At 48.2% G+C, this 25,440-nt stretch overlaps 1 protein-coding gene and 1 pseudogene across 1 annotated transcript; both read right to left on the bottom strand.

Moving 5' to 3' along the window:
* Positions 1-266: 266 nt before the first annotated feature.
* B4GALNT1 (beta-1,4-N-acetyl-galactosaminyltransferase 1) lies at positions 267-25,440 on the bottom strand. Its single transcript, XM_066616926.1, has 10 exons — positions 25,229-25,440; positions 22,571-22,744; positions 18,995-19,101; positions 13,851-13,891; positions 11,838-12,018; positions 7,358-7,465; positions 6,431-6,621; positions 4,694-4,834; positions 788-1,025; positions 267-481 (listed from the first exon to the last, which is right to left on the bottom strand). The coding sequence occupies exons 1-10, from the start codon at positions 25,438-25,440 to the stop codon at positions 267-269; spliced, it is 1,608 nt and encodes a 535-aa protein (XP_066473023.1).
* LOC136642465 (5S ribosomal RNA) lies at positions 6,750-6,866 on the bottom strand (annotated as a pseudogene).

Raw genomic sequence — 25,440 nt, forward strand, 5'->3', positions numbered from 1 at the left:
CTCCAAACTGTTAGAATATACATGGTGTTTAAAAAAAACAAGAAGAATGGGGTGGAGCAGCTGCCCATTTCCCAAACTGTTCTTAAGGTTCCAAGATGCTGAGGCCTCCCTGAGTTCTCAGGGGTTTGGCTAGTGGACCGGCAAGACCGTTTGCCCAGGACTATGGCCAATTGCCAGAGCAGGCTGCCTGAGATGGGTAGACCTGGGGGTTGCCTGAGGACACCGCCAGTTGTCAGAGGCAGGGCTAAATGCCTGAGCAACAGAGACTAGTTGCTTGTCATACACTTAAAATGGTTCTTGAAAAAGAAAAGGTTCTGCTTGGTGATCATGCTGTTGTCCGTCGAGCTGGGGTAGCGGAACTTGGCATACTGCTTCTCGCGCTCTGTCTTTAGCCAGGGCAGCTTGAGCTTGGAGGCATGGTTCACCACCACACTGGAGCAGGAACCCACATGTAGCATGCCCAGCCCATCGATGAAGAATTCTGCATGGGGGAAGGAACAAGAAAAGGATGATCAACATAGTTCAGGGTCAGGTCTTAGCCAGGAAGCCTGTGTTTGTGGCAAAAAGAACCACACCTTCGTTCAGTGTGGTTGCTCTTCACACTTGTGCCACTACCATTCACTGCAATATCACAAGAAATCCGGAGCATACTGCTCAGGCTGCACCTGATGCTTTGGGCTACCTCGTACAGAATGGTGACTGCCATTCTTAAAAACAGGCCAAAGTTTGGGCCAGGGCTATTTCACATAAATGCCAAGTTGTATCCTGCACAGCCAGAACCACTCACCAAGGTGGCCAACGCGATTGAGACGAGGATCGAAACCAACTTGCAACACCTTGTCTGTGCGTGCCAGGAAGAAGTTGATCACACCGTCAGTGACGACACAGTCAGGGAAGCCCTCAATGATGTGGTGGTAGCCCTGGCGGATATGCAGGCAATCCCCTTCCTCGTTGCCAGCCTGCACACTGATCCGTTGCCGGTATGTGGCGGTGTAGCCAGTGATCTCCCGCACTGCTCCACCCACCTGCCAGGCACAAGAGAAGGTATTTGGGTTGGCTAGAGAGACAGGAAGGTGCCCAAAGAGGAGGGATGCCCACCCCAATCGGTTCAGGAGACCACTATTAGTTTCAAGTTATTTATTCAATTCAGACGTGCAGGTGAGGCCTGAATCTGCAAATGGGTTTTAAACACTTCTGGGACCTAAAACAAGCTCTGATCCAAATACACTGTAGGACACTGTCACCTGGACCCAGCCCAGGTGGCCAGGACTTCCCTAGGCACAGGGGTCTCCTCGGGAGTCAAGGCCTACTCAGGAGTAGGCCCCGAGTGTCAGCAGGACTAGGGGCCGTGCAGGACACCTACACAGGAGTAGGGACAGGGAACAGCTGGGAGGAGGAAGACACGTGGGCCGGAAGGGTGGGGTTAGGCAGACCTGAGGTACTCCTCATAAGGGAGCTGGAGAGGGAAGAGGGAGGTCACTCCTCTCCAGAGGAGTGGAAGGCCAGAGGGAAGCCAGTGGGAGAAGGTGACCCAGGCCAAAGGGAAAAGAGAAAGGCCTCCATAGGAAGGGGGCTGTGGTCAGCTCTAGAGCGAGGAGGCCAGGGGCAGAGACCTCCCCGACCCAGGGCCTGCCCAGACCCAGGGAGCATACCCTGGAGAGAGGGGGTTGTCAAGACGAATGCTCGACGCCAACAACCCAGGGAGACTGACTGAGAAGGGAGCCAACAACAAGGTACCATGGGCCCTCCCAAGGCCAGACAGCCAGGACAGTGCCCTCCAGAGCCTGGGGGCCGGGACTACACACCCCAAAGAATCGGAAGGAACGAGGCCTGAGCCGCTCCGATGACAACACCAGACAGCCTAGACCAGTGGTCGGCAACCTTAAACACTCAAAGAGCCATTTGGACCCGTTTTCCGGAGGAAAAAAAACCTCAGGAGCCACAAAACCCTTTTGACATCTAAAATGAAGATAATACTGCATATATAGTTGTGTGGTTTTTTTACCTTTATGCTCTTATAGGTCCCATTTTTATAATGTAGCCCCCTCTTGTAGCTTTTAGTTAGTTTTGTCATACATTCTTTTCCTGTGTTTTCAGCTGCCTGGTCCTCTATGGTGTTTTGCCTGATTCCAAGGCCATTCTCTGCCTGGAAAATTATGCCCACTTTAAGCAAATTAGCTCCCCTTCTTTCCCCCCACAAATGACCCTGGTTCTTCCCTGCACTCCTGCTGGACCCCACCTCCAGGGTAGCTCGCCTGTTCAACCTGCAGAGGTCCTCTCTGCCAGCAGCCTCCCACCACTACACCAGACCCTTGGTCCTCAGCAGGTCTTGGGCACAGCAGCCACACTTCAGTGTCTCCAGCAGTCCCTTAGTCACAAAGTCAGTCAGAATATCCAGGGCAGAGTCCAAAGTCAATAAGCCAAGTCACAGTCCAAGGCCAGATTCCAAAGTAAGTCAGTCAAATCAGTCAGAGTATCCAAGTCAAAGTCAATAAGCCAAGTCAGTCTCCCCTCCAACTTGCACTCCTTCTACAACCCACCACCACCACCAAAAAAAAAAAAAATGTTCCTGGCTCAGGTGCTCCTTATATCCCTGAGGGCCCTGTTGCCTTCAAGTGGCTGCAGCTGTGCAGCACACTCTGCTGGATGCCCAGGCCTTACCCTTAAAGGGGCCACTGCTCACACCACATGCTACCTCCTCACCAGATCTTCCAGGATTCCAATACATAAGGCGGTTATGACATCTGCTTATCTTACATGGATACTAAAGAACTCCCCCCACCTTCCACCCTGCTGGAAGGAAGAAAGGACACAGACTCCAGAGGTGGGGAAGAGAAGAAGTGGGGGGGGGGGCAGCCACAGGCCAGCTTCTGCCCTGCCTGCCTGCCTGCCCTCCCTCACTCAGGCTGCAACCCTCTCCACACTATCCTGGGAGTAAGCCCCATTGTCTACAATGGGACTTCTGAGCAGACAAGTTGGTTGGAGCTCTCAGGTTGCAGTCCTCTCCACACTTTCCTGGGAGGAAGCCCCACTGACTACAGCAGGGCTTACTTGTGGGTAGACCTGCACAGGAGGAGGCTGAGGCTACAGCCCTCCACACCTTCCTGGGAGGAAGCCCCACTGACTACAGCTTACTTGTGAGTAGACCTGCACAGGAGGAGGCTGAGGCTACAGCCCTCACCTTCCTGGGTGTAGTGGGGATCTGCTCAGGGAAAGGCAAGCTGCAAGGGCTAGCAATGGCTGAGAAGGAGGGAGGCTCAGGATTGGCTGGTCTGTCAGCCAGTGAAGGGCCCTGAGCCATTCCAACTGAAAAAGCCAGGAGCCTGCTGGATGCTGATTGGCTGAGCCTGATGGAGAGCTGGGGAAGGGAAAAACAGGGAGCTTAAGCCTGCAGAGCGGGCAAAATTGAAAAGGGAAACCAATGTGGGGCAGGTGGGGGTGAAGGGAGAGGAGGGCAGTGAGCTCAGGGGGTTGAGGGAAGCAGCCTGCACTCCCAACACAGGTGCCTCCTGTTAATCCCTTTGCCACTTTCACGGGAGGAGCCGCAGCAGACAGCTGAAAGAGCCACATGCTGCTCTAGAGCCACAGGTTGCCGACCCCTGGCCTAGACTGAGGGTGGCCGTGAAGTAACGAGCCCCAATGAATGTAAAGAGGTTGACACAATTAAACTGTCTGTGTAGAGCTGCACTACCTGCGTCCCGTGCGTTAATTCACCGCCGACCCCTGCGCCTAGACCGGGTAAGCCCCTCATGCTTGGTACAGACCCCAGGGCAGGGGCCTCCTCCCGCCATGGACATTACATACACCCAGTGCCAGTTTTACCCAAGAATCAACTGACTAAGATCAGACTAAAAGATTCACTTGGTCAAGTGCTGGTCCACTTGGGCCACAAGTGCTGGCTTCCCAGGGCAGCCAGCTAGGGGAGCAGCTTGTGAGCTTTCCATTTGCCTGAAGCCGATGACCATTCCCTGTTGTCTGTCCCCAGCACAGTGGCAGGAGGCACCAAGGCTAGAACGGAGACTCTCCAATCCTATACAGAGCTGCCCCAAGTGATGGTTTACTGGACCTGAGGTCTCAAATATCTCTCTGGCAATAGGAGTTCCTAGATTCTGAGCTGGCTCTGCCCACTCAGGCTGGCCACTGGGCACTCCTGAACAGGAAGCTCTATAAAGGCTTCCTGTTTGGGCTAGGACCATGTGTGGAAAACAGCTGCCTCCTGATTCATCCTCTGTTCCAGCCGGACTGCCCACACCTCAGCCCTGACACACAGCTATGGAGTGGCTCAAAGGTAGTTCTATTCATTTACAAAATTGTTACGCGATGCAAAACTGTTCAAACCTTTATATTAGGCTGCATTTGCACTTCTGAATTAGATACAGAAATCAAAACTTCAGTCCGATTTGGACTATGTTCATTCATCTTTGGCTCTCCCCACAAACTGTAGGTTTGTTCAGCATGCAACATACACCCCAGCCCCTCCTGTTTGTCTTCAGCCTCCTTAACTGCCATGGGGTGTATTCCACATTTCCCCCTCATGGCTTAAGCTTTTCCAATTTCAGGCTCCAATATGAGATTTCTCCCTGCCTTGAGATGCTGGAATTTAATGTCATACTGTGTAATGGCTAGCAGAGGCTTTGGGTGGAGTTGTTTGTTGGGAAGTGTCAGAAAAAGCAGTCACACAGAAGAGACTCACCAGGTCCAGGCTAGTTTTCTCAAGTACATCCACCAGTTTCTCCACTTTGGTGCGGGGTGTGAAGATGAAATCGTCATCCACCCATAGAACGTATTTGGTGGTCACCTGGGAAATGGCAAGGTTTCTGCCAGCAAACCAGCCCTAGAAATAGCAGAGACCAATAAGCACCATCCAGGGGCACTCCAATGGTAATTTCTCCATCAAGCTACCAAGCACTGCCACCTGCCCATCTTGTATTGTCATCAATGAACTCTGTCACCTTGTTGCATAACACCAACAGCTCAATTACTGTATCTCCTCACTGTGTCCCCATGAACCCAAATTATTACCTTCTTGCCCCAACATCTAGGCCTGTGGTCAGCAACTCCTTGTCTTCATGTTGGCAAACAGACTTTGCTCTTTATGCATCCCGACTGTGAGTAAAGTTATGAGCTCTTCTCAGAACATTCCCACCACACATACACTGAATGCATGGAGGAGAAAAGGGGGCTCCACTCCTGACCTCCACACAAAAAGGGTTTCTACACATATCCAGCTTTACATATGAACAAGTCTCTTTGACCACTCTGCTGAAAGTGTGGAGGTTGAGGAAGGACCACTGGGTGTGATCCTGCTCCCCACTCTGTGTGTTCAATCTGTGTGTGAAGGGAATAACTTCAAAGGACTGTCATTAAGGCAGGTTGAGGAGTAATAGAAGTGGGATTGGTGATGTGAAGTAAAGTGGGATTGGACATACATAAATGCTCTGTGAGGATTATTGTTTATCATCGATATCAGCAGCTCCCAAACATGCTAGCATCATGGCTCCCTTCTTCCATGGTGTCCCCTTCCCAGGCAGTTATGGGAAGGGGTCACCTTGGATAACACTATTCTCACAGCATCTATCAAGGTCTCGTGCAATCCAAAATGGCGGCAACCAGGAAGAGGACGAGGGACATCCTACGGTGCCCCGTGAGTAAAGAGAGCTGCACCTCACAGTTTAGGAACCACTGATCTATATCATGGTTTCTGGACAGTAGAAATAGGATATCCCAAGGGTTGTCAAACTCCTGAGGTAAGTTCTTATGGGGGAGGGGATAAGTTAGCAATGTGACCCCCAGGATCACGTTGCTGCTGGGGGGGGGAAGGGCTGTTCTTTACTCACAGAATGAAGCAGCAGTATCCCATGGGTGTGGGGAGCCTCGCAGATGCCTCTGTAGGCTCCCCCAAAGCGCTGAAAATGAAAATAGAACAATCGTGACCCACTTCTGGTTTCACAATCGCAAACTGAAAGTGGGTTGCAATTGTTCAATTTACATTTTAAGCACCTTGGGGAGCTCTGCGGAGGTGTCCGTGGGGCTCCCCACACCCCTGGGATGCTGCTGCTTCATTCTGTGAGTAAAGAACAGCCCCTGGCCCACCTGACAGAAGCGGGATCCTGGGGATTGTGTCACTAAATTCCCCCTCCCTGCCCCTTAAAGGGGTAGAGGCAGAGGGACCAGGCTGGGGCATTGCAATGTCCCAGTTTGAGAACTTCTGGGATATCCCACTTAAAGGGGGGGAAACCCATTACCTCTCTCTCCACCACCCTACTTAGGGATACGTGTTGTCATCCTCCCCAGTCCCATTTCTCTCCATGAACCCTTTTCAGGATCCTTCTCCTACCAGAGCTTATAAAACCATATCCCACAGAATCCAGCAGAGCACTCAAGGTTGTGCAGTGACAGCACTGAAGCCTCGCCACAGCGAGTTCCACACCTTGCCAAATGGCATGAAATACTGTTCAATGTGCGGTCCCTGCACATGTTCAGGAGTCTTGCTGTCATCAGCAATGATGATGGTCACTGTGGGGTAAAACTTGCGGATGCTGTCAATCAGTGTTCGCAGCTTGTCATAGCGGAGGAAAGTCTTTGTAGCTATGGTGACCAGGGCACTGATGTTGTATTCTGCTGTGGAGAGATAGGAGAGAATAAGTTGGTAGAGTGCTGACACAGGATGATTCAACAGTGCCTCCAGCTGGTGGTGGTGGTAGACAAAACTTGGTTGGCAACCTTCAGTCTCGAAAGACTATGGTATAAGCCTACAGCACCCGGTATTCCCAGGCGGTCTCCCATCCAAGTACTAACCAGGCCTGACCCTGCTTAGCTTCCGAGATCAGACAAGATCAGGCATGTGCAGGGTAACAGTTGCTAGACAAAACCTGACATCCCAGAAGCTGACATTCCAGTTCACAATGGTATGTTAAAACACACACTCTATCCAGTACTTGACTACCATGCAGTGCTTAAAATGGCCACTAAAGAGAGCAAGATACCTTAACTCAAAAAAGAACAGGGCTTATTACAAGCAGTGGCTTATATCTCTTCAAAGTGAGTGCCTTTAGAACAATAATAGAGGTATGACTATATTGGGCTTCATCTGGATCTTCATTTGGACTTTTCCCCAGGGCTTGTTCTGAAAGTCTGAGCTCAGTCTTGGAAGAAGTGGAGCAATAAAGACATGAGCTTCCTTAAGGATGTGGTGAAATCAAGACAAAATGCACCCTGCACATGTTCAGGGGCACCCTTATTTCAGGTCTTCCAAATCTAAGACTAGGCACAGCAAGGAGGCACTAAAACCAAGACAGATGTTCCCCCAGAGCACTTTCCCCCCTAAAGTCCCACAGCACTCAAATGTTGCCCTCACCACTGTTGGTCCCTCCACTGGGGGATCCTGGGTTGTGCAGCCTGGGGGTCGGCGCATGGCGGATGCGAATGGTGAAAGAGGCATGGTGCTTATCGGTAGAAAACTGCACTGGAAGAGGAAGAGACAGAAGGTCAGTCTAGGGCTGCACTCAAACAGAAGCAAACCCCACTGAGAATGTTTCCACCCTGGGAGGCAGCAATTAGGAGGGTTTGTTCTATTTTTCTACCATTCACACATACTTGGAGCACAGGACAACATTCCCCACATGGGGAATCCTATTTATAAGAGCTGGTCTACTACAAAAACTATGCGTTTGAGCTCAAAAGCCCTGATTCAACATCTTATTTCTGCAACGGCCTTGCTTATTTATTTAAAACATTTATACAGCAATTTCCCATAGCGCCAGGGTTTCATTCCCTGAAAGTTCAGCACTGTGTGAAACAGCAGTATGGGAGATATCACTGCCAATGTGACAGGACACTTGCGCTGGTGGGCACTGTGCTACCCAGAATGCACTGTTCTCTTCAGCTACCGCAGCTGTCGATTACATGCAGAACAAAGAGCATGGCAGCAAAACAGTGCTAAAGTGCTTATGGTCTGACACCGTAAGGCCTGGGAGCTGGATATGGCCTGCGGAAGCTTTTTATCCAGCCCTCAGGCTCTCAGCTGCTGAGCAGTGCTGAGGTGTTACTGCTGAAAGGGTAACCCACATGAAACTTGGGTTCTCCCATATCTTGAAATATGATCAGGATTTGCATATTTTCTCTTTAGTCATTTACAGCTAATGAGGTCCTAAGTCTGAAAAAGTGCTTATTTTTTGTTATGACCTGTTTGACATCACTTCCTGCCCACTGACATCACTTCCAGCCCTCAGCAGGCATGATGACATGCTATTTGGCCCTCTGAATGAAATGAGTTTGACACCTCGGTTATAGAGAGTATAACATGGCCTGCCTTTCTTGCCAGGAGGCAACTAAAATGGATCAAGATACATCATCAAAGCAACAGAAAAACAGAACAAATCAGTACACAAAAAGGCAGCTCAGAGCAACCCCAGCCTACAACATACACACAAAACCCACTGCTGTATTGCCCAACCACCACCCCTTGAAGCCAATCACCACTCTCCCCAAAAGCAGAACAAAAAAGTCAGGTGTTTGCACAATACCTGAGGGAAGACAGGGTATGAACTAATTGGTTCTCTCTTAGTGGCATTCCACAGGGCTGGTGCTACCATCAAAAAACTCTGCTCCTGGAGCACGCCCAAAACACACCAGAGAGCAAAGGGTTCCAGAACAAGGACTCAGATGGTGATTAAAGTATGCAGGAAGGTACAAATGGGTGAAGATGGTCTTTAAAGTATCCAAACCCCAAATCGTTCAGGGCTTTAAAGATAATAACAAAAAGTGATTGCAAACCACTTCCTGTTTGCGATCGCAAAACCAGAAGTGGTTTGTGATAGCTTTAGTCAGTCAGTGGAGGGCTACACAGGGCTCCCTGCCATTTCTCGAGCTTGCAGCAGCCCTCTGTAAGTTAAAACACCCCCCTCCCTTCACTCTTGTTATCAACACAATCTTGGGGATCATGTTGCTGCCTTCCCCCAATCCTAAAGGGGCCAGTGGCTGAGGCTCTCAGGCTGGGGCATCGCAACACCCCAGTTTGAGAACCTCAGCTATATGCACTTACTGAAGTCCCACTGTTCTCAAAGGAGCCTCTTTCTGAGTAGACAAGCATTGAATTACATTGCTAACTGATGCCATATATCCTGTGGGGTAGGTAATGCTTCAATACCACCGGGCCCATATTTCTGCCCTCCAGAGCCACTTTGCAAGGGCTCCATTGTGCTGTTATCTCTGCATTGTTCTACCCTTGAGCACAAGAAAAAGCAACCTAGCAGGCACAATGAGTTATTAACTCCTATCGCTCTCAACTCAGAGGAATTTGATGACCCTTGAGGCACTACACTCTTCCCACAAGTTGCTTGCCCAGTATGCTCTTTCTCCGTCTATGCATTTTTCACAGTATTAAAAAGAGAGAGGAGGCAGGACAGCATAACAAGAGATAGCTGCCACTGCTGCTGCTTCAGCTTTCCTGTTCTCTCTCCTCCCACTTAAGGCCAGCTGTCTTCTGGGAAGAAACCCAGAAAAGAAAGAGGCAGGCAAGGCAAAGGCCACATCAAAATGCTGGCTTCTGCTCCAGTTGGATTAGTTTTGTTTTATGTGAAGAGTTTTTAATTTATCAATTGAATTTTTAACATTTTGGGTACCCCCATTAAGAAACAGGATACAACATCTGTTAGCCAAATAAACAAAAGGAATATACCAAACACTGGCGTACTAAGGGGGGCTGAGGAGGCTGTCGGACCCGGGAGCCGCATTTGGGGGAGTGACATCACTAATGAGCAAAATAGCTAAAATCATGATGGTTAGGAATAACCCCATCATGCTATATACCGTTGGATGCGTAATTTACAGCAGAATGCAATGAAAAAAACTGGAGTGAAATATCTCAAGTCTATAAAAGGTTATGGCCAAAACCCCAAGACAACAAAAATGCAACTATCTTATATAACAAAAAGTACATTTCTTTAACTCAGAAAATGAATCATTGAGAATAACAGCCCGATCCTATCCAACTTTCCAGCACTGGTGCAACCACAATGTATCCCTAGGGTAAGGGAACAAATGTTCCCATACCTTAAGGAGGCCTCTGACTGCATCCTCAACAAAGGAAACAGTACATATCCCATATGTACGGCAGCACCGGCATTGGAAAATTGGATAGGATTAGGCCCTGAGTGTTCGAAGAGCTAATCAGATGCTATTGTGACACACCATGGAACCAATACAGTGTTAGTAAGGTGACACCCTCAGGGGGTGACACCAGTAGTGACCAAAATTGTGGAAATCATGGTTTTTAGGAATACCATCATGTTATATACCATTTGATACGTGATTTACAGCAGAATGCAATGAAATAAACTGAACTGAAATACCTATGTTCTATTGAAAGCTATAGCCCAGTGTTTCTCAAACGGTAGGTTGGGACCCACTAGGTGGGTCACAAGCCAATTTCAGGTGGGTCCCCATTCATTTCCGTATTTTATTTTTAATGTATTAGACTTGATACAGTGCCAAATGACCTTTGTACACTACTGATACCAAACATTAAAATGAAATATATTTACGTAATCCTTCTACTTAATTCCTGCCACCAAATGCTCAGGCATACCAAGCGGCATTCCACTTCCTCCTAAATCTGATCTGCTGAACTCCTGGGAAAAGGGAGTTCTGATCATCAACATCACCACCTAGACCAGGGATGTTAAACTCATTTCATATAGTGGGCCAAATAGCATTCATGCCAGTTGCTGAGATTTGGAAGTGACACCATTAAGCAGGAAGTGATGTCATTAAGCCATTTCTGCCCAACATTGCATATATGCAACAGGGACCAAATGTGTACACCATGTGGGCCAAGTAGAAATGGGTTAAGCAGATGCTGGCCAGAAATAAGCACTTTGTTCTCACACAGAAACTCATTAGCTGCAGAGAAGAGAAAATGTGCAAATCTTGATCATATTTTTGAGGTATTGAAGAGCCCAATTATCAGGCAGGCCACCCTTTCAGCAGCACTACTTCTGCCACAGCATCACTTCGCAGCTCAGAAGCTGAGAGGTGGTCTGTGAAGTAACATCTTGGCAGAAGTGGCACTGCTGAAATGGTGGCCCGTGTGATAACTGGGCTCTCCCAACACCTCAGCAGCATTTCTCTCTCTCACCTCTCTGGGTCTGACCCTTCACCCGTATTCTTCCTTGCCTTTTGAGGCCTCCTTCCTCCCAGAGCCTTGGCAGAAACAGAGCTGCTAAGAAGGGCGGTGCTGAGAACAGTCCAGTTATCACAGGGGCAGGATAAAGAACTTCTGGGGGCCGCATCCGACTCATAGGCCTCGTGTTTGACACCCCTTGATGGTGCTTCCTGGGTGTTCAGAGCACTTTGCACTGATTGGTACAACAACCCTGTGAATGAAGTTAGTATCCCTACATGGGGATGGGTGGGACTGAGACTGAGAGACAGTGGCTTACCTAAGATCATCATCTTGTGACGGAGGCCAGATTTGAACCAGCGGCTTGCTAGCTCAGAGTTTGGGCTACAACCACCATATTACAGTAGCTCTATGAGAGGATCCATTACATTACAAATTTCCTGGAGAGGGCTGTACACACCTGTTGCTCTCTTTAGAGAAGCAGATCTGCCTCAAGCCTTTACTTATATTCTCTCCTACCCACCCACCTGCCCCAGGCAAGATTTCCTGATTTTGTTTTGTCGTCGTCCCCCATCCTGTTTCTGATACCTGGCTGCAATTTCAATGCTTCTCCACACAGATTCTCTCAATGAAGTCTCCCTCCCATGCCACACTGCACCCGCAATGCCCCAAGTCCCTGTGCTGTGTGCTGCCACCCTGACATCCCCATACCCACCTGTGTCAGCTGTGTTGGGATGGAAGAGTGTGTTGGTGTAGGTGACAAACTGCAGTTGCCGGTTGAGGTTGTCCAGCTGGGATCCAGACACAGTGAGATGCATATTCCCCTCCCCTTCCACCTTCACCCCGTCCACTTCAGCAGCTACGTCAAAGGTGCCCATGGTAGCTGTCAGACTGACCTGCCGGAAAAGTAAAAGGATGCCAGAGTCAGGCACGGAGGGACTGGAAAGGAATGTTAGAATCTAACTGGCTGGTTGGCTCACTGAGAATACAATAGCTGCCCAAACCTATCACCTACCATTGGTGCCATTGTAGCCACAATGACAGACTGCATGCTGCATCCAATGGGTGGGGTGGGGGGCTTAGGACGCCTGCCAGAAGTAGAAATATTTTCTGTTTACCTCTGCATAGACCTGGGAGCAAGTTCCATTGAACCCAATGGGGCTTACTTCTGTAGGCATGTATAGGATTGTGCAGTTAATGCATTAAAGGCGAGTTGATTCCTGAGGAGAAAGTTGAACCAGAGGCCTACATCTGCTGAATGGCTCAGAATTTTCTCAGCTAAGAAAGCTGAGGTTGGCACAAATGAGGCTGCCTAAGTTGCCCAAGAGGAAAACACAGATTGTGATTTCCTCTTGAACAAATAGAACCACTAAGGAAGTGGCCTTCGGATACCATGAGACCACGCAGCGGAGAACAGAATGATTCAGCGACACAGATTAGGTACATGGAGAAAACCACACATAATAGATACTTTCAAAATGATACTGAAAACAAAGGGGACTACATTAATAAGGGCAAACTGTGACCAAATGGGCTATGCACTGTAATTGGTCAACACAAACACACAATATGGAACCAATAATCTAAAAATACTTTTTTTAAAAAAAAAGATACATGTAAGAAAGAAATAGTGCAAGCCTTGGACAAAAACAAAGCAAAACAAAACCAGAGGATATATTCCTAGTCCTTTAAAGTCTTTTTCTTAAAGAATTTTTTTTTCTTTAGCAAGCTTGTTGACAATTTTGGTTTTGGGATGGTTTTTGTAGATAGATGTACAAGGTGGACATGAGCCAGCAATGTGATGAGGCTGCGAACAAAGCAAATGCATTGTTGGACTGCGTTAGCAGAGGCAGATCATGAAAAGTAATAGCTTCACTCGGTTCTGCACTAGTCAAACCTCACTTGAAATACCATGTCCAATGTTGGGCCCCACATTTTGAAAGGACCTTGATAGGCTGGCGTGGGTTGAAAGGAAGGCAACTAGGGTGATGAGTGTCTGGAAACCAAGTCCTATCAGGAATAATTAAAAGAGTTTGGGATGTTTAGCATAGATAAGACTAAAGGGAGACACGATAGCCATCTTGAAGAAACTGAGGAGAAGATGAGGAGGAATTACTTTGTGAGGCCAACGGGCAGGACTAGAACAATATGTTGAAACTACAGGCAAGTAGACATGAGAAACCATTTCCTAAGTGAAGCTGTTCAGCACTGGGACACTCTGCTCAGTGGTCTCGCCTTCATGCGGTCTCGCCTTCATTGGAGGCTATCAAGCAATGCTCAATGACAAGGATGAGGTAGCTGCTACTGAGCAAGGGGTTGGACTCCAAGGTGCCTTTCAATTGTAACTTTTTATGATTCTACATAAAGTGTCTAGATGGCAACATGTCAGGTTGTAGGTGTTGGCTTCCATGTCTGAATGCTCTGCCACCATTCTTTCCTTCGCTCTTCATGTAGAAAGATAGTATGCAAGGTTAGGCATCTAGCCTAACTTGGAAATTTCTTCCTGGCATACTATTTTTCTACATGCAGGGAGTCCTCCCCATGGGAATGTCCAAACATGAAGCTGCACCTGCATGCACCTGCAGCATGAAGTGGGATCAGATTTGAACTGATCCTCACTTGCAAACTACTAATTTTCAAAAAAGCACAAGGGAGTCAGCAAGCCATAAGGTTGAAGAAATGGCACCTAGTTCCTTCCCCCAAGATCTCTGGGCCCCGAGTATCTTACCCAGTAGTGCTGCTGCCTGTCTGTTGCCTGTAAGTTCAGGCCTGGGGAATGAAAAGAAATAAGAAGGTTACCAAGTATTCACCAACCCCTGTGCCACTCGGAGGATCCTCCATACCAATCACACTCCACTCTGACATATTTCCCTGCTCCCTCAAAATGCTGTCTGACTACCTTTTGATTTCTTTTACTTGGATGCTTGACATGTGATATGCTGGATTACATGTTTTCAAGGAGCTGGTTGCCTTCTAGGAAAACAGCCCACACTGGAACCACAATTCAGAACGGGATGGGTGGCAAGTGGTGTTAAATCCCATAAATCTTGAGGGGGCCACACTTTTAGTGCAACCATCCCCACCTTCCACTCTAGCAGATTGGTTGGCTTGCCTGGCTGGCTTATTTCCTGCAAAATCCTGTAACCAGTCACTCCTTACTTGCTCAACACCTCTGAAGCAGTGAACAAAAGCCACATCCTGGTAAACTCCTTGACTTGGAGAAAACAGTTGTCGACAACTCTAAAGAAGGACCCTGAATACTAGCTGAACTCGCAAACTCCATGGCAAAATTCAATCAATGAGCCAAGTTAGTTGAGCCACTGGCCTCCAGAATGGGCTGCCGCACCCTTGGTAAGGTGCAAAACAATAGGGACCATTTAGGAACAGGGGTTAGAAATCAAGGGCCACCAAGCTACAAAAGATGAACTCACAGTACAGATAATCCTATGAGGTTCTATGGCAGAGATTTTCAGCCTTTTTTATCTCCTGGCACACCAGCAGGGCACTAAAATTGCCAAGGCACACCATCAGTTTTTAAAGAATATATTTTATTATTATTTTTTAAGTGTTAGGATTGTGTTAAAGTTTAATAACTTTTAATCAATAACTTTTGATTCAATAAACTTTTAAATAAACTTTTAATCAAAACTTTTAAAATTCAACAAACTTATTTAAAACTAAACTATTTTTTAAATAAACCAGTGGGAAATCTGTGTTTGATTATGTTTCATGATGCCCCTTGTCTGTGGGTAGATGGTTAACAAGCATACCCTCAAGTCCTCTCCAGTCTTTGGGGTGGATTGCCTTTATTAATTATGACCTGCTATTTTGATTTCATTCACTTGTCATTTTCTCAGAAAATTAGCATAATTCAGGACAAACGGACAACTGTGGGATCCCCCCATTTGGTTTATTTCCCCCCCCATACCAATTGGGAGTTTTAGGACCCAGGAGCACACTCTCACACAGCAAGGGCTATGTGCTTTCAACATGGCAGTACAGTACAAGGAAACCCTTGAAGGATCCATTATTGTAGGATACTTGTGAAACATACATAAGATTTTTGCTTTCTTGTATATTGCATAGGAATTTTTACATGTGCTCTGAGTGGTTTTGAAAAGGCTCCATGCTTGTCCTAGATCAGGGGTGCCCAAACCCCGGCCCTGGGGCCACTTGCGGCCCTCGAGGCCTCTCAATGCGGCCCTCAGGGAGCTCCCAGTCTCCAATGAGCCTCTGGCCCTCTGGAGATTTGTTGAAGCCCACACTGGCCCAATGCAACTTCTCTCAGCATGAGGGCGACTGTTTGACCTCTCCTGTGAGCTGTGGGAGAGCTCCCTCCACTGCTTGCTCTTTCACGTCTGTGATGCAGCAGCGGCAGCAAAGGAAAGGCCAGCCTTGCTTTGTGCAAGGCCTTTTATAGGCATTGAACTATTGCAAGACCTTCATTCGTTCATATAAGTTCATCTTTAATATATTCATTTATGTAAACTTATGTAAATTTATTCAAATTTTAAATGTAAATTAATTCTTTTTCCCCTCCGGCCCCCGACACAGTGTCAGAGAGATGATGTGGCCCTCCTGCCAAAAACTTTGGACACCCCTGTCCTAGATCTACAGACTTCTGGGTTATCAATCTTTTCCTCTTATTTCTCCCCTTTCGCCCTTTGATCTGGTCCCGGAGGGTAGCTCTCATGTAGTTCTGTCTTGTCCTGTGCACGTTTGCCTTGAAAATAAGTCCCAGTGAATTCAGCAGGGTGTGAATAGGGTTGCAGGCTTAAAGGGCTGAAGAATTTGATGTGACAATAAATTGCACCCTTGCCATGTGCAAAGTGCCTGTTTTTGCACTGAACTACCACAACCAGATCTGATGCTTGTGACACTAGGAGGGAAGAATGCAAGATTTATGAATAAGGCTAATAAACATGATCCCTGGTTTTGGTTGGTTTGTTTAAGAATGAAATTCAGCCCCAGCGATGGCAAGGTAAAAAGCTAGAGAATTTTTGAATTGTCTTGGTTGACATGCGAGGGGGGGGGGGCGTTTGAAGGATTCAGTTGGCCGAGTTGCGTTTCCTAGAGGGGGCATTCCAAATCCAGGCAAGAGCCCTGCAGAGCCTGGAGCATGCATGCAAAGTGGGGGATTGGACTTAACTCCTGAACTTCCCTTCTAAAGGAAACTGGAGAAAAAACTCAGCAGACTCAGCTGATAAATGAAATAACTACATTTGTGATTGATGCATTACACTGCTTCCCCAGTCCCTTCCCGTACCGTCCCCCCGCGTACCTCTTCAGTGGTGGAACTCATTCAGTGGTGGGGGGGCTGGGGAAGTGATCACAAACTTAGGCTGCAACCTTATCCAGAGTTACAGGGGAGTAAGCCCCATTGACTATAATGGGGCTTCTGAGTAGGCACGCATAGGATTGGGCTCATAGTCATTTCAATTATCAGCTGAGGCTACAATTCTATCCACACTTTCCAGGGAGTAAGCTCCATTGACTATTATGAGACTTACTTCTGAGTAGGATTAGGTTCTGAGTCTGCCGAGTTTTTCCTCCACTGTTTCCTTTTGCAGGGAAGTTCAGGAATGAAGCCCCGTCCCCAGCTGGCATGCATGCTCCAGGCTCCTCAGGGCTCTTGCCTAGATTTGGCATGTGCTGCCCTCAGCGGAGCAGGGGGCTTCCCGTGTTGCACAAAGCCAGGGAGCTGCAGAACAGGGCCTGTAAACGGCCATGTCTTGCCTCGTGCGGCTGCTGAGCCACTTCTCTGCTTTGCGCAGTTGATTGGCTGCTTCCAGATGCTGTTAACAACACAGTCTGGAACGTGCTGGAATCCCTAGCATGTAGGCACTGCTGAAACAGAGACGCCTGCGTTGGCTCGGTCATGTCGTGAGAATGGATGATGGGCGGATCCCAAAGGATCTCCTCAATGGAGAACTCGTGCAAGGAAAGCGCCCTACAGGTAGACCACAGCTGCGATACAAGGACATCTGCAAGAGGGATCTGAAGGCCTTAGGAGTGGACCTCAACAAGTGGGAAACCCTGGCCTCTGAGCGGCCTGCTTGGAGGCAGGCTGTGCAGCATGGCCTTTCCCAGTTTGAAGAGACACTTGGCCAACAGGCAAAGAGGCAAAGAAGGAAGGCCCATAGCCAGGGAGACAGACCAGGGACAGACTGCACTTGCTCCCGGTGTGGAAGGGATTGTCACTCCCGAATCGGCCTTTTTGGCCACACTAGACGCTGTGCCAGAACCACCTTTCAGAGCACGATACCATAGTCTTTCGAGACTGAAGGTTGCCAATACAATACAATGTGCCAAACGCAGGAGCAAAACCAGCCGCCTCTCCCCCCCAAGTGCTACAGTCTCGCGGCACACCTGAGTGGACGCTGCGGCACACTAGTGTACCAAGGCACACCTGTTGAAAACCACAGTTCTATGGGAAGAAAAGGGATACACAAAGCCGGGCTACAGGACCCCATGTGTCTTTCATTCATTCTTTGTCTGTTTGCCTTGTTGTCATTGCGAGCATGCCTCTGGCTCACTGGTGCTGCATGAAGCGCCCCCATTCCAGCTGCTACCCAAGAACCATTGTGCCGATCTGCCACCCAGGTCTGGTAATCAACCATTCCTTGCAATGCACCTCTTCTCCCAGGAAAGCAGCTTTGGTTTTCCTCCCTACAATTAGCTTTGGCACCAGCCTAGCCTCTGGGTTTGGTTTTCAAGCCTTTTCCACTTGCACATCTCACTTTTAACTCAGGAAATGGCTGGGTCTTGGCACCTTAGCCCAGCAAATCTTACAGTTTTTCACATCAGGTCAACAGAAACAGAGCTTGGCATCGACCCGCAAAGCCTCCCTGTTTTCCTGTCTTGTGTGCAGTGAAAGTGGGAACACGTCTAATCACTCACTCTGACTCTCCATTCCTTCTTCGTGTGTCGTGTGTGACCATCTGAGAATCCATAGTCTATTCTTAGATTGTTCTAGGGGAAGCCTGAGATCAAATTGAGACCTCCTTTTGCGTGGGCGCCCTTAACTGTCACAGCAAAGGCATGAACTTAGTCGCTCAACAGAGCAGTGTAAACCCCCTTGAGCATCTGCAATGCCAATTCAGAGGAACCACACAGGGGGAGAGACCAGCCCTCCTAGTACGAGTGAAGTGATGTCATGCCCCCTGTAGCCCTCGGCCTGGGCTACAGAGTTCTCTGTAGAACTCCAACTCAGCCTTATCTTTTGCTGTATTCTGAGTTCTTTTCCTCCTAGCTCTCCTACACCCTTCCTCCTACCACAAAACCAGGGCCATTCAGAACTGGTATTGGGCCCGGGCAAAAAGCCTGATTACCCCCCCCCCCTTCTAAACTTGTTTTGTACTATATGGTTTGTTTTTCATGACCTGCCCCTCCCCCCCCCAAGCCCAGGCCCTGGGGATTTTGCCCCCTTGTCCTCCTCTACTCAGGTCTGCGTGAAACCCCCAGTTTTCCAGCCCCAGTTTCCTCTGGGTAAGCTTCCTGATTTGCCTGCCTTCCTTTCTTCTCTCCTTGCTTGTGCCACCACGTGGCTCCTTTCCCTAGTAAGGCTTCCATTCTCTTTCTTTTGACCAGAAACTGCTTGTGTTTAGGGTCTTGTTGTATGAACTGCTAAGGAACACAGTACTACTTTTGATTTCCCTTTCCTCACAATTGTGGGGGAGAACAACACCAGAAGGGTTTGTTTGTTTTGTTGCACCTTTACCCTCGCCTCCCTCTTCCTTATACACAAAACCACTGAGCGGCACTACACACGGTCCCTGCAAGTGCAACAGATCTGCCACATATGCACACAACATGTTCTGAACAGCACACCTCGGGACAACAGCCTCCTTGGAAACTCAAGAAATCACTCACCTGGGATGGAGATGGTCCGGAGGGGCCGAACTTCTACCCCCTGGGCTGGATACTCCAACGGCGAATTGGCACGGACAATGAGGAGCTGATCAGCTGGAGACTGGGACCTGGAAAGACGGAAAGAGAGTGCCTATGCTGAGCCACCCACATATCTCTTTGACATTTAGATGGCATTAATTAAATGGCAACTAAAGGAATAGGAACAAACAGCAAGCATTTGTTTCTGTTTCTTGCCTTGCTGTTGTGACTTTCAATAAGAGAGCATTTGTTCCCTTGCCCTATGGCAAACCTCTGCCCCACTGGGTCACAGTTCAGATCTGTGCCAGCTATTTTGTAGGTGTAAGTTCGAGTGGATAGACTGAAGCCAGGACAGGGAGATGGGATGTCAGTGGTGCTGCTGCACTGATACAGCCTCCTTCCTGGCCTCAACACTACCCCTCCCTGCCCTGGTCTCCACCCCATTCCTCCCCTCCCCTCCCCATTCCTCCCGCCAACTGCCCACTCTCCCATGCCGACTTACTGGTGCTTGGGCTTCTCTAGAGGCCAGAGAGGCACAGTCAGTCGTCTGTGGCAATGGTCCAGCAGTGCAGAATGGTGGTCATAGTTTGTTCCGGCAGTGCAGAGGCTCAATAGGATTGGGCCAAAAATTTCTGAACTCCCTTGAGTGGATCCACCTTTACCTGATATCAGCTTCCTCATGATTGGTGGATTAATTATATTCTTATCCTACCCTTCCTCCAAGGAGCTTGAGGCAGCATACAGGGTTGTTCCCCAAGCATTTTATCCTCAGGACAATTCTATAAAGCAGGTTTGGCTGAGACAGAGAGAGCATGAGAGAGCAACTGGCTCAAGGTCACCCAGGAGACTTTGTGGCCATGTAGGGATTTGTAGCTAAGGTTTACTTGTCCCATTTTCACATGCTCTGCAACACCAGCGGTGGGCAAACCCCAGCCTGGGGGCCATTTGCAGCCTTAGGGTTCCCCAATCTGGCTTGCAGGGAGCCCCCAGTCTCCAATAAGTCTCTGGACCGTCAGAGACTGTTGAAGCCCGCGCTGGATCGCAACTGCCAGTCACGACTGCCAAATGTGAGCTGCAGGTCAAGTTAGAGCAAGGCCTTTTATCATCTCTTTGTGTTTTCCCCGGGCATTATTTTAACATTGCCCCAACATTGCCTCTGAACAACTTATGCGTTTCTGGCTTGGTCTGATCGTTTTCACTGTGCAAGAGGTGCATGACAAACAGTTCATAGTTCTCATTTGGTTCTACATGCCTGTATTATAGTTTTCACGTGTTTTATAATAATTCTCATGTGTTTTACAATAAAGCTCAATAAAATTCATTCATTCATATAAGTTCAGTTTCTAATATATCCGTTAATGAAAATTTGTTCAAATTTGAATTGTAAATTAATTCTGTTTTTCCCCCCGACTCCCGACGCACTGTTAGAGAGATGATGTGGCCCTGTCATGAATATGTACAGTATAGGCCTAGCTTAGCATGTGGAGCCTGAACCAAACTAAGTCAGTAACAGAGAAGTGGCTAGCAGTTCCTAGCTGCAAGAATGTGAGTAAATAAACAGAAAGATTGTTGTCTCTCCTTTGCTGGCCAGAAAAGACAGACAACAAGAATAACAACCCATTGGAATGTAGCATCTTTGCAGACAGAAAGGCGCCCTGTCAAGCTGATGAAGTTGCTTGTTCAATGAGTTACAATAAAAACTTCCTTGTGTGCATGACCTAACTTGCCTTCTGGGAAAGGAATTCAAAATTCAGTCTGTCCAAAATGCATGTGACATACTGTACTTTTCTTGCCATATTCTATGCATGATGCAAAGCACATCTATCAGGCTTTTAATGCTTCATTTGGTTGTGGAATTTCAACTCACTTCGAAAAAGAACATGGTCTACATGGATGTTCCCCTTCTTGGCATGTTGCCATTCTTTGTCCACTTGGGGCACACAAATTTCATTTGCACAGTCGTCAAATGTGTGTGCACCAATGAGGGATAGGCAATGGACAAGAACAGCCCCATCCAGAACTCTGACGTCATTCTGTCTTTAACTTGCCTAGTGGGTCCTAAAAAGAGCAAAGGGATTCTGTTTGATCATTATCATGGATATTTTGTGTGCAATTCTCAGACTCTCTCCTGGAAATCCTCAGACTGCTTTTTGCATGAATTTTGTGGCTTGTCAAGTGAATCAGCACTCGATTCATCAGCAGAATCCAATCTATGGTCCAACTATGCTGGGTATATGCTGGCAGAACACAAAAACACTGTAAAGTGCTTTGCCCCAGCGCGAGACCTAGCTGTGTTGGTGGGAAGGCTGGAGCCTTCCCACTGGCACTTGTAGGGACATCCACTAGAACAGGTAAGTCCAGTGCAGGAAGGGATGGAATGGAGTGGGGGGGGGAAGGCAGTGACGGGGTGACAGGTAGGTGAATCAGGCCCAGGAAAAGGTTGGGATCAGTGGCATCCGTGCATGTCATTTTCTATCCCCCTTCCTGGGACTGATCTGCCAGCACTGATCAACTCAGACTTGTGCCAGTTATACTGCTGCTGGGGCTTACCCAGCGGTAAGGAAGACAAATGTTCCCATACCCCGAGGAGACCTCCAGCATCCAAAATTCCCCTGCAGGATGCAGCAAAAGCCAAGCTGTTGCTGCCGCATTGTCATGTGGGCAATTGAGTTAGGATTAGGTTGTAAGTAAGGGAAATAATCCAGAGGAAATTATCCTCTGGCTCATGTGCCTCTTTTTTTTGGTGAAACTTTCAGCCCAATCCTATCTAAATCTGCTCCCCCCCCCCCACTGATGCAGCTGTGCCACTGGTCCCACTGTAGTGGTGGGGGCTGTTACTGAGTTCTTCTCCAGGTAAGAGCACATTAGTATCCTTACCTTAGGGTAAGCCTCCGCTGCCTCAATGGGTCTACTTGGACCTGCGCCAGAGATTTCACTGGCACAAGTCCAAGTGGACCCAGGTTAGTGTATTGAGGTTGGGAAGGGAAACAGGATATTAATAAAGCCACTGCTAAAAACCCCTTCCTGCCTCAACTCCCTCCTTGCTCTGTTCCTCCCCTGCACCCACCCTATTCCACCCACCACTCACCCACACCACACCACCAATAAAGATGACATATGTCCAAGGAGTTCCACTGTTGCTCAGGCAGCCAGCCAGGGGATAAGTAGAAAGGCCGTCCAAGTGCCCCCCCCCAGCATAGGATGCAGTCTGCATCTTTTTGCGCAGGTGCATTGGCACTGGAGATGGGGGATGGGATTGGAGTCTGTTTTTTCTGCTTTGCTTAGTCAAGGGGGGAAAGGCAAAGATCCATGCAAAGCACTGAAACCCCAGCTGCTGTTCACTGAAGTCCAGCTCTCACCCTCCTCCCTCTCTGGTTTTTTATTGCATAAGGCTCAGCCCACAGACGTTCAAGCAAGCCTACCTCTGCAGCCTTGTGGGCTTGAAATTTGAAACAGCAAGCCAGCCAGCTGGGAATCTTAGGGTGCTTAAAACAATGCAAAATTACTGTGTTTGCATGGTGTGAGCAAAGAATACACCCACCCTACAACCACGCTCACCTCTGTAGGTAACTGCGGTACTCCTGTTCTCGCATGCTGCTGATCTCAGGCAGCTCAGAGGGGCTGAAGGTATTTGCAAAGTCCTCCGCCCAGACATAACCAAAGAGCTGTTTCTGGAAGGGAAGGTTCATACTAGATTCCACCTCACATTTGCAGACGTTATTAGGAAGAAGTCTGTAGAGGTAAGGGCACATATCAGAAACAAGGCCAGCAGCATGAAGTCCATCTGCTATATGCTGAATTCATGTAACTCAAAATTGCTTGCCCTGTCCCAGTTTCCAAAGTAGTTAGTATTAGGATCAAAAATAATATATGTTTAAAGAACATTAAGTAGAGTGTTACTAGTGTCAAATGTTCCCCACTTCCCTGAGCAGAAAGGAGTTCCAGGACCACCTGAGTTTTGGCTGCCTTTGGGGGAGAAATCACTAGATCTTATGTTGTTTATATACTATATGATTTACAAATATATGAATTGAACACTGGGTGGAGGTGAGCAGCATGTGCTCTCCTATAAGGCAGCAAGTTCACCACCACGTATCAGAACCCCAGAGAGACACCTCTGCATGTTGTACCCCAATGTAACATTCAGCCTTCAGTTCTCTCTTTCAGTCTCTCATTGTAAAAAAAAAAGAAAAAAAAAGGTGCCTGCCTCTTCTTTGCTGCTTCTTTTTGGGCCTTCTCTTTCTTAGCTTGGAGGCTGGGGTCACTCTTCCAAGCTCTGATGGCTTTCTACATTCCAGAGCAACCTTTGTAACCAGAGAATCTCATTAGGTGGTCATTTTTAAATACTGCCTAGTCTCCCAGACTACTCCCTAGGAATCTGGCTAACAAAGCAACTGGCTGGCCTACAATCCTAACACCAGATTTCATAACAGATCTTGCTGAACTCAGGAGTGTAGTCTGGGACTTCTACAGCAGGGGCACCAATGACATCAGCAGATGTGCTCAGGTACTGAGCGTATCCATTTTTTTTCAGTAGACCTTAATCAAGAAAGACATCAGCAGAAGGTAGATTGAAAAATTTGCCCCGGGGACTACGCTCATGTCCATAACATCATTTTTCACAAGATCTGCCTGAGAGACTGTAAACAGCTCATGTTACATTAACAAGTCAATCCTAAATAAATTCCTGCACTGTGATGCACTGGTGCCGGCCTGGGCTACATTGCATCCTGCAGGGGAATTTTGGCTGCTGGAGGTCTCCTCAAGGTAAGGGGATATTTGTCACCTTGCCATTGGGTAAAACCCAGCAGCCACTTTGAGTCATCTAAGACCTGTACAGGTGATATCACTGGCACAAGACTGAGTTGGTCTGTGTTGGTGGATCAGGCCTAGGAAGTGGGATAGGATATAATGCGTGCTGGTGCCAACAATTCCACCCCCTCCTGAGCCTGTTCCACCCAACCCCACCCCTATTGTCCCCTCACCCTGCCCCCGACTGTCTTCCTGCTGGTGCACCTGGTCTTCACACTGCTGCAAAGTACTGGTGCAAAGCGTACGTACTGCTGACTCTGGGGAGGATAGGATTGGGACCTCAATCCTATTGAGAAGATCTCAATTGAGGGTCCTATCCTATCCTCCCCAGTGTTGGCAGTACATGCATACTGCCGGCGCTGGGTGTCTCAAACATGCAGTAAAGCAGCACCCAGGGAGGAGGGCGTTCCAGTGCTGGGCCTCAGCACTGGAAGGAGGAGGATGCCAAGCCACCTATGGTAAGTAGCACCACCAAGCAATGGTGTGGCTTTTAGGGGAGGGGGTGTTCCAGGGCAGGAGAGGGTGGCACCAGCCTGAGAGAGGAGCAGGACTAGGGGAAGCCTCTTCTACTGGATCCTAAGAGCTGGAAAACCTAACATGGGGTTCTCAAGTCTGCGAGAGCAAAACAGCTGGTGCAGACTTGAGTAGCCCCATTGGGGTTTTACTTAGGGGAAGTGGACAAGTGTCTGCTTCCCCCAAGCAGACCTCTGGTGGCCTCTCTGCTGGATGCAGCAATAGCCATTTTGACACTGCTGCACCCAGTGGCACCGGGGAGCTTAAGATAGGGCTGTGAGCCATTCGACTACAATCATAGGCAATCACTTCTAAGAATTTAGGATGAAATGAGAGAGCCCTTGAAACAAAGTACATTAAGTCTCAAAGCAGGATTAAGTGGTGGGAGAACGAAGCAGTATAATCAAGGAATGTAAAGTTGAATTAAAAAATAATAATAATTTTGTTTGGTTATGGTCTTAATAGGGCATGGCAATGAGGATGTTACAATGAGCTCCTGCACTTCAAAATTTTCCACTGTGCCAGTGACTGCACTTATAGAACAGGTGCAGCTGAAACACAAGGAGTCACAGTTAGTATCTGGAGAGCTAGCTGGGTGGAGAAGCAATGGAAGGAGCACTCTGGTACTTTGTGCCCATTTGGGTTCATTGACATGGACATGCACTAAAGTCATCCATCTCTGTATTCTGAGATTCACCTCCTCAGCACCCAAAGTAGTGGCTGAAATCTAAAGATCCCTACCACAAATGTGTTTAAAGAAAAAGTTAACACACACACCATTAACCCAAAAGAGAATTGGGACAGTGTTTGCTTAGATTGTTGCTGTTTTAACCAGGAACAGGTACAGTAAAATAGAGGGACAGTTAGAGAGCACTTGGGATGATGGCTTACTCCAGGATCTCCTTCTTGATCCGGAAAGTAATGTGTGCATATCTCTTGTCAGGAACCAAAAGATGATCCTTCAGCAGCTGCTCAGGCGCTCGCTCGGGCCGATTTCGCAGATCCACTCTAGCGGAGGGCTTTGGTGACCACACGTGAAGGTAGAGAACTGCCAGAGATGCTGTCAACATCAGTGCACACAAAGACCTTTGGAGCAGACGCAT

The sequence above is a fragment of the Tiliqua scincoides genome, chromosome 2, assembly GCF_035046505.1.
Source record: "Tiliqua scincoides isolate rTilSci1 chromosome 2, rTilSci1.hap2, whole genome shotgun sequence".
Lineage (NCBI taxonomy): Eukaryota > Metazoa > Chordata > Lepidosauria > Squamata > Scincidae > Tiliqua > Tiliqua scincoides.